At 36.1% G+C, this 13,653-nt stretch overlaps 1 protein-coding gene across 1 annotated transcript; it reads left to right on the top strand.

Annotated features, from left to right (window-relative positions):
* Positions 1 to 6,213: 6,213 nt before the first annotated feature.
* LOC308419613 (ER membrane protein complex subunit 6-like) lies at positions 6,214 to 6,510 on the top strand (the record flags this gene model as incomplete). The annotated part of the gene is made up of 1 exon (XM_080915353.1): positions 6,214 to 6,510. One exon carries the CDS (start codon positions 6,214 to 6,216, stop codon positions 6,508 to 6,510), a length of 297 nt encoding a protein of 98 aa, XP_080771479.1.
* Between the last annotated feature and the right edge of the window lie 7,143 nt (positions 6,511 to 13,653).

The raw sequence follows: 13,653 nt of genomic DNA, 5'->3' as shown, positions 1-13,653 counted from the left end.
TTGAGTGACCCCAAAAATTCCACCAGAGAACTCCTACAGCTGATAAACAAGTTCAGCAAAGTGACTGGATACAAAATTAACTCAAACAAATCAGTAGCCTTCTTATACTCAAAGACAAACATGTGGAGAAAGAAGTTAGGGAAAAGGTACCCTTCACAATCGTTATAAAACTATGAAATACCTTGGTGTGACTCTAACTAAGCAAGTGAAGGACCTGTATGACAAGAACTTCAAACCTCTAAAGAAAGAAATTGAGGAGGATCTCAGAAAATGGAACGATCTCCCATGCTCATAGATTGAAAAAATCAACATCTTAAAAATGGCCATCCTACCATAAGCAATCTACAGATTCAGCACAAGCCCCATCAAAATTCCATCTCAGTTCTTCATGGAATTGGAAAGATCAATGTGCAATTTCATATGGAATAACAAAAGAGCTAGAATAGCAATATCCATCCTCAACAACAAGAAAACATCTGCGGGAATCACTATTTCTGACCTCAAGCTATATTACAAGGCAATTGTGCTGAAAAGTGCATGGTACTGGTACAGAAATAGGCATGTGGATCAATGGAATAGAATAGAAGATCCAGAAATGAGCCCTCATGTATATGGTCACCTGATTTTTGACAAAGGAGCAGTAAACATTCAATGGAAAAAGGACAGCCTATTCAACAAATGGTGCTGGTCCAACTGGCACTCAGCATGCAAAAGAATGAAAATAGACCCGTTCTTATCTCCTTGTACAAAGCTCAAGTGTAAGTGGATCAAAGATCTCCACATTAAACCAGATACACTGAAACTATTAGATGAGAAAGTAGGGAAAACCTTAGAACACATAGGTACAGGAGAAAATTTCCTGAACAAAACAGCAATGGCTCAAGCTCTAAGGTTAACAAATGGGACTTAATGAGATTGCAAAGTTTCTGTAAGGCTAAGGACATCGTCAAGAAAACAAAACGGCAACCAACAGAATGGGAAAAGATCTTTACCAACACCACATCAGATAGAGGCCTAATACCAAGGTGTACAAGGAACTCAAAAAGCTAGACACCAGAGAATCAAATAACCCTATTAAAAAATGGGGTACAGAGCTAAACAAATCATTTTCAGTTGAGGAACACCGAATGGCCGAGAAACATCTGAGGAAGTCCTCCACATCCTTAGCCATCAGGGAAATACAAATCAAAACAACCCTGAGATTCCACCTCACACCAGTCAGATTGGACAAGATCCAAAACTCAGATGACAGCAGATGCTGGCGAGGCTGCGGAGAAAGAGGAACACTTCTCCACTGTTGGTGGGGATGCAAGCTAATACAACCACTCTGGAAATCTGTCTGTCGATACCTCAGAAAATTGGATATAGTACTACCTGAAGACCCAGCTATTCCACTTCTGGGCATATACCCCAGAGACAGTGTAATACACAACAAAGATATACGCGCCACAATGTTCATAGCGGCTCTATTTATAATAGCCAGAAGCTGGAAGGAACCCAGATGTCCTTCAGAAGATACTAAAATTGTGGTACATATACACAATAGATTACTACTCAGCCACCAGAATCAATGACTTAACCAAATTTTTAAGAAAATGGCTGCATCTATAGAATATCATCCTGAGTGAGATAACCCAGTCACAAAAGAACAGACATAATATGCAGTCACTGATAGTGGGATGCTAACCCCAGAGGCTTGCACTCCCCCAGAAACAACTCTCAGACTGTATGAAGTCCAAGAAATAAAGAAAACAAAATATATATATATATATATATATATTTACAAAACAAGAAGACTTTGACTATTTCCATGTTTCATTTTGTTTTGCATGTACTTTATGCTTATTGTAACTACTAGGTTTTCAATGCATACTGTCAAGCCCTTGAAAAAAATCAAGTACTGACTAAAAAATATATTCACATGGTTTTATGTAAAATTTATTTTAATGTCTGAAAAAACAGTACTGACAAAAATGTATAATTTTAAGCAAAAAATTTTTAAAATCTGTACATTTATCTTTCTTTTGTAAAATAAAGTCGTTTAAAAAAATTAAAGATATCTGAGTGGTTATAGCCCTACAATTTTCAATAGAATTCTTTTATTAATGCTGAAAATCCAAGGAATCTCATTCATAACATCACTATTGTTCTTTACATACTCACTATAGATTTTTGTTTAGAATATGAAATTTTACTTAAATGTTTCTTTTAATGCCACAAGTTAGACTTACTAATGTGTATCTTAATTTAAATTGAGCTGTTTGATTTCTCAGCTTTTGGTATAATTATTGTTTCTGTTATATGAAACATACATTCACCTACTTTATTAAGTTACTCTGGTTTTTCTGAGATATTCACTGTTAACTACTAATGCCAGAGATGCTCTGTTCATTTATAGCATTATTGATGGGGTCAGGATGCATCTGTAGCTTCTAGAGAAATGGAGGTGAACAGAAACAGCACAGTAAGTTAAACCTTTGAATTGGATGCATATGCGATCAACTTGTAAACTTCTTTTATAGCAAAATCTCACACTGTTAGTGGTTTTGCATTAGGAGACATACCCCGGATCTGCTACAGGAAGCCTGAAGTATTCTATTATTCTTTCGTGACCTCCACTCAAAAAAAAAAAAAAAAAGAATCTTTGATTTACTTACTACAGAAAAGAATTTGAGGACAAACTAGTATGAAGAAAATTGCTGTAAAATGTGTTTGGAACTCTGCTGAAGTGTTGCTGAAAACCATGGTGCTGGTAACAGTTCAACAATCCGTGGCTGCTCGTTCTTGGCAACTCCTCCCCCTCTGAAGCAGGTTAGCATTGAAGGTGGTATGGAAGCCTGCATGCGTGTTCAACTCTGTTCCTCCTCCCTCCTCCTCAGTCTCCCTCCTCCTTTCCTCCTTCACTTGCTCAACCTCTTTTGTTCAGTATGTGTAACTTGAAGCTAATTTGTACTACTGGATATCTGACTGGAGCCACAGATACAGATCTGTATTGTTCTTACTGAAACACAGCATGGAATTAACATTAAACTTAAATAAAACAAACCTAAATTAAAAATGCCACATATATTATGCCTCCATCCTTTATACTTCTAAAATAAAATCTAGTCCAAACATATTTGACAGTATTGTTTGTCTGAATGTGAAAATATTCCCCATTTTATCCCATAAATCATTTGTTTCCCAATGATGTGTATTTGGGGGGTGGGGAAAATGCTTGTAATCTGGTGTTGAACAACTAAGTCAGTAGATTGTCCTGTCTTTCAAACCAGTTAGCAACACAATATTTATGTTTAAATTTATTATTAAAGTACAACAATCATTTAAAAAAAAAGAAACTTTAGAAAACAGAAATTTTAACACTGATTTAATTACAGTGTTATTAGAAGAACAGAGAGTCTAGGAGAACAGATAAGAAACACCCAAGACCCTAGGGTTGAAGTTACTTAACATGGGTTTTACTGAACTGTTTTAGAAATATCCATAGAAACCATTTTTTTTTTTACAGCTATCAAGCTACATCAAAAGCACTGCTAAAAAAGTTTCTCTCTTTCACCAATTTTGTGGCATGTATTCAGACAAGTTTGCATATGATTGGGATCTACTAAAAGGAAAGCAAGAACCTGTTCTACTAGTGTATTAAATCATACCTTTTACTATAATTAGGGTTTCTGGTGATATTCCTAAACAAGTGCATTTTAGAGCTGCTAAAGGAATTAAGCATGAGTTATTGTATTTTAACATTATTATTTGAAACATCAATTTAGAAAATGGATATTTTCTGTGTGTAATTAGACATAATAGAAAATGTTGCCAATTGTACTAGAATTACTGATCAACAACTGGTAGGAATCTTCAACTAGACTCTGGGGTAAAGGCTTCTTTTTCTCTCTTCCCAAACTCCCTTAAGTTCTTGTGTGCTTTTATCCATATCAGCGTGTCAAATGTAGCATCATTAAGTAGCTTTGAAACAGATTTGAAATGCATTCTAAGTGCATTCACCTTCTTTGTCAGTCCTTAATAACACTGAGGTTTGATTGTGAGGTAGAGGCAATTTAGAAATGTTAATTTTGCATTTATTAACATTCCATTAGAAAAGATGTCTTAGACATGACCTTTGACAAAAAATTAGTATTTAAATATTGCTCCAAACAAACTATTTTCCAATATGAATGATTTTATAAGTGTGAATGAGTGTGTAAAGCATGCCCTTCAAGCTATTCCATAAAAAAAAAATTTTACACCTCCACAAAGAAGTTTTTGAGCAAAAGTTGTATATGGAATCCAGACTGTCTGAAACTTACATATATCCTTTCCCTGCCTTTCAAGTGCTGAGATCGCAAGTATATAAGCATTTGCTGTGATAAATTTTTCTCATAAATACTAAATGTTTTCATAAATAAAACAAGAATGGGAATACATTTCATTTCAAACACAATATTTTTATGCTTTATATTTTCTATTTAGATATATTCTACTGAAACTTTCTGTAACAAAAACCACTATTATATTTAGCAATATATACAGTTCAGGCTTAGAGCACTTCAGTTTCTTTTGTCTAGTAAGCACATGATAGTTATATACCTATACTCTACTAGGTGCATTTCCTGGTATTGGAACTATAGTGAAAAGCAAGATTGAATGATTTGTGTCCATGTAACTTTTATTTAACTGTATATTTGGAGAAAAAATCAGTAAACTATATATTCTATTGTTTCAGTACAAAAAAATTCTAGTGATGCAAAAAAAATTTCTATGGGCTATTGCTTTATGGAGGTATTTATATAGAATCCTTTAGAAGGGAACATGTGCCTGCAATTAATATCTGCTTGAAAGAAATTCTACATGAATAAATTTTAAAAGGAGACAATGTGTCTAAAATAATGAATTTCTGATGATAATATCTCTGATACATTCAAACTTTCCTTAGACATCTATTGACTTTTACCTATTTTATTAACAAGTAAAGAAAAACAATTTTACTAACTTGCTCATAATCCTTTTTATGTAACAAACGAAGAATGTACAACCATCTTGTTTTAGTCAGCATTCTATTAATATGACAACATACCTAAGAAAATTCTACTTAGGTGGAAGAATTGTTGACTTTGTCTCCTGTCTTCTTCTAATGCTTCTATTTGGTTTCATGGGACTATGGAGTCATATTAAGTCATAATGAGAGTCACTGAGTTTTGCACACTTCCAAGATAATATGTCAAGAGAGATGAAGGGTTGGCAGAGTGATATTGATATCACATTCATTTAAATTGTGATTGGCAACCAAAGTGGTAACCTCAGTTAGATCAGAGCCAATTAAGAGATGAGCCTCTAGGCAGATCCATGAATGTGTTTTCTAGAAAGGAAAGGAAAGGCAGAAGGACTTCCACCAGAGTGGGCCTAAACATCCCATCATGTCACAGCAGTAAAACTTTAACTAAGACAATAGACAATGAGGATTTCATGTGGGCCAATCTGCCCGTTTTCTGATCCACCAAACCATAACCTTGTACATGAAAGGAAGTAATGCAACAGCAAATGGAAATTGTCTACATATAGTCATAGCGGGTGGTATAATAGAGTCACAGTAAGTCACACGGGAGTTGTCCACTGCCTCTGATTCCCACCCTTACTCCAAAACTATCTTTTTTCCACTCAGGTCTTTTGGGTGTGCCCAAGATCTTTTGACCAAGGCACCAAAGACTAGTGGCTCCCTTAATGTTGTGTTTTAAGTCTATGCAGGTCGCACCATAAAAAAGGATCCAGCTTAGAATTACAGATTTTTTTTTTTTTTTGAAGCAAGCCCAGAAGACAGTGGGAAAGGCAAATCTTTAAAGTGATCAAAAGTTAAGGCATTGCACGTGGAAATGATGATGGTTATTTGAAGTCAACTTGACACAAGCTAGGGTCATTCAGAAGAAGGTATCTTAATTAAGAAAAGTTTTCTACAGGACTGGCCCACAGGTAAGTCTATAGGATATTTTCTTTATTAATAATTGATGTGTGTGAATACAACCCACTGTGAGCATGATACGCAAGGGCTGGTTGTGATGGTGCCCTAAGAAAGCAAACTGAGAGCCTCCAGCACAAGATGACGTTGCTGGATGCTCCTCTTTTTCCTGTCCGAAGGAACACAGAACAAGAGGACTGTGAGCTGCTGTGTTCCGGTTCTCTGGGAGTCCGCCAGAAGGCAGAAGGTGAGCCCCAGCTGGTGTGATGGCCAAGATAGTGGCCAAGCAGGAAGGGTCGCGGTTCATCATTGAGGCAGCTGTGCAAGGGAAAGCCGTGGTCCTGGATTACTGCAGGACCTCAGTGTCGGGAGCCGCAGCCAGCATCCTCCACCTCACCGGCCTCTACAGCTTCCCCTTCTACCGGCCTGCCTCCGTCCTGCTCTCCCCGCTCCTAATTCTCAAAGCTGGAAGAAGGTGTAACAAATATTTTAAGTCACAAAGACGTTTCATTACCTATGTCCCCTCTTGGACATTCCTCTATGGCATGGTGCACGTCTACTAAAAGGAAGGCAGGGGTGACTTTAAAACAGATTGGCAAGACTCTTGCCAGAATTAACACCCTGTAGACTTAGTTTCTCAATTGTTCGAATTCGCTGCTTGTTCTGTACTGTTATAATTTATATCTGAAGACAGAGAGCCTGTAACATCCTTAGATTAAATGAAGTGTGACTTCTTGTTCTTTTTTACCTTGATGCTTAGCCAAAATTTGAAGATTTGAAGACACCAAGATTTTCTGTACCTTTACCTTTTATTTTATTTTATTTTATTTTATTTTTGGATTTACACCTAGTAAATCTAAAGGGACCTGTAGGGCTTACATGATAGAATTTAACATTAACATCTTAAGAACTGATAACAGTCCTTGTTACTAAGCTTTCTCTATCTACTGGCATTGTGTGTTTTAATTTTAGCAATAACAATAGAGATGTTACTGTTACACTTCTGTTAATGGAGAAATAGAAGCTCAGAGAGGTTAGTTGTCTCTGCCAGGGGTGGCTGGCTCATCTGGGAGGGGGCAGGGCTGGGATCCAGTTACAAGCCCTTTTGCTTATGCTATATTGTATGCAAGTACTTTTCTAGCATCCCCTCCCACTAACCACTGCTTTCCAGTATGAATAAAATCACTTAAGTTCCAGGTACACCTGGTGTCAGCTAGTCGCCTATAACAAAAACCAAACCAAACCAAACAAGCAATCAAAAAGCAGAGCAAAAGAAATCAAACACACACACACACACACACACACACACACACACACACACACACACACACAAAATGCAAGCTATTTTTCTAAAACATGGCCTATGGCGATTGAATAGGTTATCTAGACATTTAATCAAATGAGTTTGTTTCAAGTGTAATGCCTCTGACTATGTGTTCATTCCTAGTCCTTTGAGAAGAGGGATTTAGATTGAAATACATGTTTAACTGAAAAATAAATAATTGTGTTAGACTTGTGGTAAACATATTGCACATGGAATTTATAGTCTAGCTGGAAAGATTGACATTACCTGGTTTTACAGATAATATAGCTGCCATCAAAGAATACACAGGAACACAGGATCTGGACAAGGTTTGGGAATGAAATCAAGAAAGGCCTGAAAAAAATATTATATCTGAGAATGGAAGGTTAAATAACAGCCAAATTAAATAAGAGAGGGAAGAGCCACAAGAAAGGGGGCCGGTGGCCTTTTATTGGGCCATAAAGAAAATCTGGCCAGATGGTAGAAGGCCCAGAAACAAAGTTGCCCTCCGTTCTGTGAGCATTTAAGAGAAGTCTTTGGAAATTGTAGGAGGAATGTGTATTGGCTCTTTAAAGCTCTGAAAGTTGAATTAAGTTCTCTTTCTCAGACTGTAGGTGGTCTGTGCCTGTTCAGTAATGGCCTGGGTACCCAGGCATTAATCCTGTTTGGATTCTGGGCCACATGCTTACATCTTATGCCAATAAGCTGAGGTCACAGTTGTCCCAAAGGTACCACTTCTAAAGATCTGGAAGTGAATGGTTTATGTAGCTCCCCACGTCTTCAGAGACTTCTCTTATGTGAGAAGGGCTCATTTCTGTTGTTGAGCAGTACAGTTGTTGCAATGTTAGCAATGCATGTATATATATATATATATATATATATATATATATGTTGGGGCTGGAAAAATGACTCATCATTTAGGAGCACTGACTGCTCTTTTAGAGGACTTGAGTTCAAATCCCAGCAACTACAGGGTGGCTCACACATCATCTGTAATAGGATCTGACGCCCGCTTCTGTTGTGTCTAAAAACAGCTAGAGCGTACTCCTATACATTAAATAAATAAATAATATATTTTAAAGTGCTTTAAAAAAAAAAGCAAACTGAGGAAGTGAGGAGGAAGAAGCCATTATGTTGCATTCTTTTGTGCCCTTTGAATGAGACTCTGTCCTCGCTTGAGTTTCTGACCTGACTGCCTTTCCTGCTGGACTATAATGTAGGACAAATAAATACTTTCCTCCCCAAGTTACTTTTGACTATGGTGTTTTGTCACAGCAACAAAAATGCTATGATAGAAACTTGTTTTTACTTGGAAAGAAAATATTTAGATGTGAAATCATTGGCTGTAGTGTCATATGATACTGTTATTTATTAAAGATGTATCAAAAGACACCTTGGCTATTTCCAATTTCTATATATGCATTTCTAGTATGCCTGGCAATATAACCAGGACAATAAAAGTTGTAGAATCTTTTGATGGAGGCGTGAATGCTTGTAAAATACACTGTGGTTGCCGGAATCCAAATTTAGGTCCTCATGAAGACAAGTAAATGCTCTTAGATACTGAGCCACCTCTAGAGCTGTCTCCCTGTCTCACTTTGTGTCTACCTAATAAGCAGTTTCTATGTAGAAAACATTCTTAAGTAAAATTCTGTTGATATTTTCCCTCATGATCATAGATACAGAGTTGTCTGTATCACAAATGCCATCTCCAAAGAAAAATAATACTGCGATATTTTATTCTACATGATAAACTGAATTTAATGTTTAGTTTTATAAGTATGCCTATGATGCGTTTTCAGGAAATATCATCAAAAGATATAATGTAACCATAGATTACTATTTTTTTAAGTCTGAATATTACCTCACCAGACCTAGTGTCATTAGGCTTATTTGTGTCAAACAACTCCTCCATCTTCCACCTTTCCTTTTTGTTGAGTATTCTTTCATAAAGAAGGTGGAAAAGCACCTTTACAACTGTTCTGGGAGCTCAGCCTTCTGAGGGCAGATATCAAGTCACAATGACAGAGATCCAGCTCAAATTCTCCATTAGTATTTGAAGATATTTTCCGTGTTCTCTCTCTCTCTGGAGATGATACTTATTTGTGTATTATAAAATGTTAATACCTGTATGAAAACACAGTAGCGTTTCTCAATTAATTAATATTTAAAATAATTAGTTCTTTAACTGCCCCCTTTTACTCTTCATAACCCCTTATAGGTTAGTAGAATTCTGCAAAGTTATCCACAACTGAGATTGTTCAGCACTTGGTGTGTTTATATTAGTTTGCTTTGTGGGCTAGCTTATAATATAATGTGTGTCCAATGTAAGTATTTTGTGACAGATGTGTTTGTACAGTATATTCTTTGTGGAATTCAAAGAAATACCCCAATTCAGTCATTAAGAATTAAAAAGAAAGCAAATTACTAGTCATTGATTATACAAACACACACATTTTAAATTAAAAAAGCTGAGAAGAATAATTATAGCATGCATTAGTTCACAACAGAAATACAAAATGATATGAAAAGTGGGATTGTGAGAAACAACAACCAATTCCTTAATAACAAAGTCAAGAGAACAGTGAAAATAAGGTGGCTTTTATTTATCCTTCGGAATTAGGTACTAGCATAGACAAAGGGAAAATACCAGTAGTTTATCTTTTGTTTTCTTTCTTTTTCTTTGTTCACAATTTGCCCTACATACATGATGTGCAGAGATAAAAGATAGAGTAGTACAATTAAGGGACTGGCCAACCAATAACTGGCCAAATTTGAGAATCATTTGTAAGATCCTTACACTCTTAATGATATTCTGCTATACTTTTGGGTAGCAGCCTAACATAACAGTCAGCTGAGAGGCTACACTCAGAAACTGATGAGAACTGATACAAAGACCCACAGCTAAACATCAACTGTAGCTAGGATAATCCTGTGGAAAAAAGGAAGGAAAGATGGAAGGAGTCAGTGGGATCAAGATCACCACAAGAAAACCTACAAAATCAACTAACTTGGGCACATAGGTGCTTTTAGAGACTTAACTGTGAACTAAAAAAGCATGAATAAGGCAGACCAAAGCCCTCTGTACAGATGTAATAGCTGACCATCTTGGTCTTCTTGTTCCTGACTCTTTTGCCTACCTTTGAATTTTTTTCCCTTAACTGCCTTTATCTAGCTTCAATAGAATATGTGCCTTGTCTTCCTGAATTTATATATGAGACTGGAAGATATCCAGGAAAGCCATATCCTTTTCTGTCGAGAAGAGGGAGAGAGATAGATTAGGAGGTGAGAGGGAGGAACTGGAGAGAGAGAAGAGAGGAAAAGTTCCAATCAGGATTTAAAGTTAATAGCTAACTTAATAAAATGTAATAATCTACTGCCTCAATTAACCTTGCAATGTACCATTTTGTAATACTATTATAATTTACTCTGTATTTATAAATTCATTGAACAATAGACAGTTGAGCTCCGGAGAAAGTAGACATCTAGATCAAGGCAGCTGGCAGAGCCCATGGAAGTTTCAGGGGAGTGTGGGGTGAAGGAAATTTAACCTGATTTTTCCTGTTTGGTAGTTCTGAATGTTACTTCTTCTACAGGCCTCTATCAGGCCCACTGAACAAGGTAAAACTAGGTGATCTGCATCGAGAATGTCCAGTACAAAGTTGCTCACCCCAAAGCCTGCTGCTTGAGGAACATCCAATAGGATCATTTTGCCTGCCTTATACCAGAAAAATCCAGGGATAACCAGACATTAACAGACATTGTAAAGACACAAACAAGAGCCAGGGTAACATGGCACCTTCGGAGCAACACTATCCCGTTACAGCCAGACCTAGGTATCCTAATATAACCAAAGAACCAGAAAATGATCTTAAACCCAACCTTATAAAGATGATAGGTTCCCTTTAAAGAGGAAATGAAGAAATTCCTCAATGAAATACAGGAAAATACAATAAAAGAGTTTTTTAATGAGAAAATTAATAAATCTCTTAAAAATACAGGAAAATACCAATAGGTAGCTGAAGGAAATGAATAAATCTTGTCTAGCTCTTAGGATAGAAACAGAAGCAACAAAGAAAACATAAATTGAGCAAATCCTGGAGATGAAAAGCCTAGGAAAGAGAACAGAAAAAATAGACACAAATATCACCAAAAGAATACAGGGGATGGAAGAGAATCTCAGGAGTAGAAAATACAATAGAAGAAATCATTATATCTGTCAAAGAAATTGTTATATCTAAAAATTTCCTGACAAAAACCATCCAGCACATCTGAAATATTGTGAAAAGATCTAACAGTAGGGAAATGCCATGGTGGGAAGGTGGGAGTGAGTGGGTGGCTTGGTGTGGAACCAGGATAGGAAATGACATTTGAAGTGTAAATTTAAAAATTCAAAAAAGAAAAAGAAAAAAATGAAAAGTAAACCTTTACAAAAAGAATAACAGTAGTAGAAGAGGCTAAAGTGTCCTATCTCTCAGAACCATAAAATATTCTCAACAAAATCATTGTAGAAACATTTTCCAACCTAAAGATAGAAATGCTTATAAACATAAAATTACAATAAGCTTACAGAACACAAATTAGATTGGACAAGGAAAATAAAACCCTCCTGCAACATAATAATCAAAACACAGATTCTAAAGAACAGAGAAATAATGCTAAAATCTTCAAGGAGAAAAAACTAAGTCGGATACAAATGCAGACCTATCATAATTACACCTGACTTTTCATCAGAGACTTTAAAGTGAAATTGGCCTTGACAAATGACTTTTAGCCTCTAAGAAAACTACAGATGTTATGTTAAACTACTATACCCAGCAAAACTCTCAATGATCATAGGAGAAGAAAACAACCAAGACAAACTCGAATTTAGACAATAGCTATGCAAAAATCTAGCCCTACAAAAAATACTTGAAGAATTTAAACCAAAAGAGGTTAGATATATACAATAAGACATATTAAATAAATAATTCCAAGCCAGTGAAAACAAAAGAGGGGCACATACAAATGCACACCCACCAGCACCAACAACATCAAGTAACAGGAATTAACAAACATTAATCATTAATAGTCCTCAATGTCAATAGATACAATCCCCAAGCCTGCATTAAAAAATACAGGCTCACAGAATGGATGTAAAAACAGGATCTCTCATCCTGCTGCATAAAAGAAACACAACTCAGCAAAACTAGGAAGACATTATCTCAGAGTAAAGGGATAGACCATAGTTTTCCAACCAAACCGACCCAAGATTAAGGTAGAATAGATATTTTAAGATATAATAAACTGTCAACAAAAAGCAATCAAAAGGAATGAAGAAGGGCACATAATACTTATCAAAGGAAAAATCTACCAAGATGATATCCCAATTATGAATATACATACATCAAATGAAAGGATTTCTGCATTCATTAAAAAACTTACTAAACCTTAAATGGCACACTGAGCCCCACACATTGAAAATAGGAGACATTGACACCACATTTTCACCAATGGATAAGTCACAGAGATAAAACCTAAACAGAGAAATAGTGAAACTGAGGTTATGAATCAAATGGACCTAACATATATCTACAAAATCTTTACCCATTCATGAAGGATATAACTTCTTCAAAGCACCTCAAAGAACCTTCAAAATGAACCATATACATGATCACAAAGTAAACCTCAAAAGAAAAAAGAAATTTGACCTAAGTCCTTCAGGGTCAGATCGTCTATGCCCATAGGGGATGGCAGAGACAGAACCACTGACCTGGAAGTAAGCCAGGATGCGTATGTGTGGTAGACCTAGGATTACTCCAAATTTATAGCAGATATACAACTTGGTTTTTATGTAAATTTTCTGGCAATTGAAGCAGGGGCTGTCTCTAACTCTGTTGCCTGCTACTGGGTCCCCTTCCCCTGTTTGCCTGGGCTAAAGTGGTGGAGGAGGTACTCTTTCATAATGGGAATAAATGTTCTGAGGTAGGATGAGGGGATGTATTGTCCCTTCTCTGAGGAAAGGGGGTAATGGGGGACTGGTGGCAGTGGGGTTGATAGAAGATGGGAGATTGAGGCTGCTTTTGGAATGTAGTATAAATGCAGAAAAATGCATTATAAAAGAAAAAAACAACAAAACTTCATTGAGATTCAATGAGATACTAAGAGTGACAGTTCACTCCTGAAACCCTACCTTTCCCGAGGCTGAACCTTGAGACATATTGTTAGATGCTATCTGAAAAAAAAAAAAAAAAAAAGTACACAAGATGTTTTGATTGAGAAAATTTATATATTGTTTTGGGTGATTGATTCTATGCATGTAGTCATACCTACAAATTCCAGTGCTTAAGAATGTATAATTTATTTTCATCAATAAAATGTGTTTTGTGTACATAAATAGTAAATAAAAATACATACATATAAA

The sequence above is a fragment of the Micromys minutus genome (genome assembly GCF_963924665.1).
Source record: "Micromys minutus genome assembly, chromosome: 4".
NCBI classification, from domain to species: domain Eukaryota; kingdom Metazoa; phylum Chordata; class Mammalia; order Rodentia; family Muridae; genus Micromys; species Micromys minutus.
This window is presented reverse-complemented; position numbering and strand designations above follow the sequence as displayed.